We start from the raw sequence: 1,961 nt of genomic DNA, 5'->3' as shown, positions 1-1,961 counted from the left end.
ATGTCCCCCCATCCGGGTGACATCCCCTGCATGTGGATTTTCAATATCCCACGGGACAATGCTGCTTCCCTAGCTCATTTGGACTGAACCAGCTCAGGATCAGGGCCCTGGGGTGTATCAGGCAGCGGGATGAGCCCAGCTTATCTGCCTCCCAAGCATAAGCGGAGATGGAAATGTTAAGCCATGTTTAAAATGCAACATGCGAGCGCGGTGCCCGCTCCTGCATGGGACCAGGTGGCTGGAGCTGGCGGATGAGGGCGCGCAACAGCCGGGCTGGTCCTGGCCAAGCTGGGAGGCTGTGCTGGCCCCACAGCCCCCCCAGGGCACAGTATCCCCTCGGCCAGCACAGCCACTGCTGTTCTGACCTGGTCCCCACTTGCTCTCTTGCCTTCGCTCTCACACACCTTGCTCAGTCCTGTTGGTGCTGGTGTGAAGGATGCTTCTGGCCTTGTTCACATGCGAAGTGTTTGGAGGCTGAGCTGAGACAAGTTTGGAAATTGCACCCTGGGAACCCTCTTTGGGTGTAAAGTACATGCAGGGGGGCTGGACAGAGAGTTTCTGCAATGCCCTCAGGCTCGGAGAGCTGAGAGTGCGAGAAATGCAGAGGGAAACATTTATTTGGCATTTGAAGGGGGGCTGAAGGTCATTTTCTGGCTGTGTTTGTGAGCAAATGTTTGGGGCCGTCGGGTGTCCAGCACTGGGGAAACCTCCTGCAAACCCAGGGCAAGGCTCGCCCTGGCTCTAACTCCTCCTGTCTCTCGGTGCTGCAGGTTGGTGGCTTTGCCTGGGAAAACTGCGGTGACAGGACGGACCCCGTGGTGCTGCAGAGCCTCTCCGTGGCGCCCGACCCCATCAGCATCCCAGGGAGCCTGCGTGTCAGCGCGGCCGTCAGCAGTGGCAAGACCATGGCCCCCCCTCTGAAGGTACGTGCCATAGATGCCTCCATGGGACGAGGGAGGGCAGAGCTTCCCGAAACCACCAGTATCTGGGAAATGCCCAGCAGTGGGTACAGGAATGAGCAGCCCTTGGGGGAATGAGGCACGGAGCGGTGAAGGGCTGAGCGCACCGGGCTCTGTCAGCCAGAACGGGCCGATGGGCACGGGGAGACCCGCGGTGGGAGCAGACAGCCCAGTGGGAAGCTCCCAACCTTGTTCCAGTGGGAGAAACCAGCTGAGATGTGTCATGTCCTGGGAACGTAATGACTCAGGGAGGGAAATGAAACCCCAAGTGCCTTGGGTGTTCCCAGCGGTCGCTGCAGCACTCGTTTTTCAGTGGCCAAATCCAGCTGCTCCCTCCAGGGACATGCCACGGCACCGCTGCGGGAGCCCCAAGCTAGCCCGGCTGCCCTGCACCACTTTTTGGGGACTTTTTGGGATGAGACCGAACACGTCTCTCTGCCCAAGGTGCATGGGCTCTCTTTAGCAATGCCACGGTGCCTGTTTGGGGCTGGGGCTGTGGGGAGCGTGCCGGGGGAGCCTTGCAGGCAGAGCTGCGGGACAGGAGCTGCCGGCCGGTTTTGGGGCAGGGCAGTGAAGAGAGGGGAAGGAGCAGCTGTGTGGGGTGCTGGGACGTGTTTGCTTAAGGGGTCAATGTTGAGGTTGGAGGAAGAGAAACCTGCAGGCAGAGAGGAACTGAAAGCAGGTGAAGGTGGGAGGGCGTGCGGTGGCCCCACGGACACCCCAAAGAATTGCACAAGGAGGAACTGAGGGAGATGGCTGGGGAGGCTGGAGGAGCCGTGGGCACCTGTTGCCGGACACCTTCCCTCCAGGCGGTGCTGGTGGTGGAGAAGGCACTGGGAGACCTCTGGATCCAGCTTCCCTGCATTGACCAACTGGGCAGCTGCACCTACAACGATGTCTGCAGCATCCTCGACAACCTCATTCCGCCCGGAACAACCTGCCCGGAGCCCCTGCTCACCTATGGCATCCCCTGCCACTGTCCCTTCAAAGCGGTACGCCTAA

The 1,961-nt window shown here is 60.5% G+C and overlaps 1 protein-coding gene across 1 annotated transcript in view; it reads left to right on the top strand.

Moving 5' to 3' along the window:
• Positions 1 to 722: 722 nt before the first annotated feature.
• GM2A (GM2 ganglioside activator) overlaps positions 723 to 1,961 on the top strand; it is a gene marked incomplete at its 5' end in the record, with an annotated part of 1,513 nt that continues 274 nt past the window's right edge. Inside the window, 2 exons of the mRNA XM_009577168.1 lie at positions 723 to 923; positions 1,769 to 1,955. Coding sequence (XP_009575463.1) covers positions 723 to 923; positions 1,769 to 1,955 — 388 coding nt within the window. The remainder of the gene's footprint in view (positions 924 to 1,768; positions 1,956 to 1,961) is intronic.

The sequence above is a fragment of the Fulmarus glacialis genome, unplaced genomic scaffold, assembly GCF_000690835.1.
Source record: "Fulmarus glacialis isolate BGI_N327 unplaced genomic scaffold, ASM69083v1 scaffold33324, whole genome shotgun sequence".
Taxonomy (NCBI): Eukaryota; Metazoa; Chordata; class Aves; order Procellariiformes; family Procellariidae; genus Fulmarus; species Fulmarus glacialis.
Note: the sequence above shows the minus strand (reverse complement) of the source record. Positions and strands in the feature narration are given on the sequence as shown.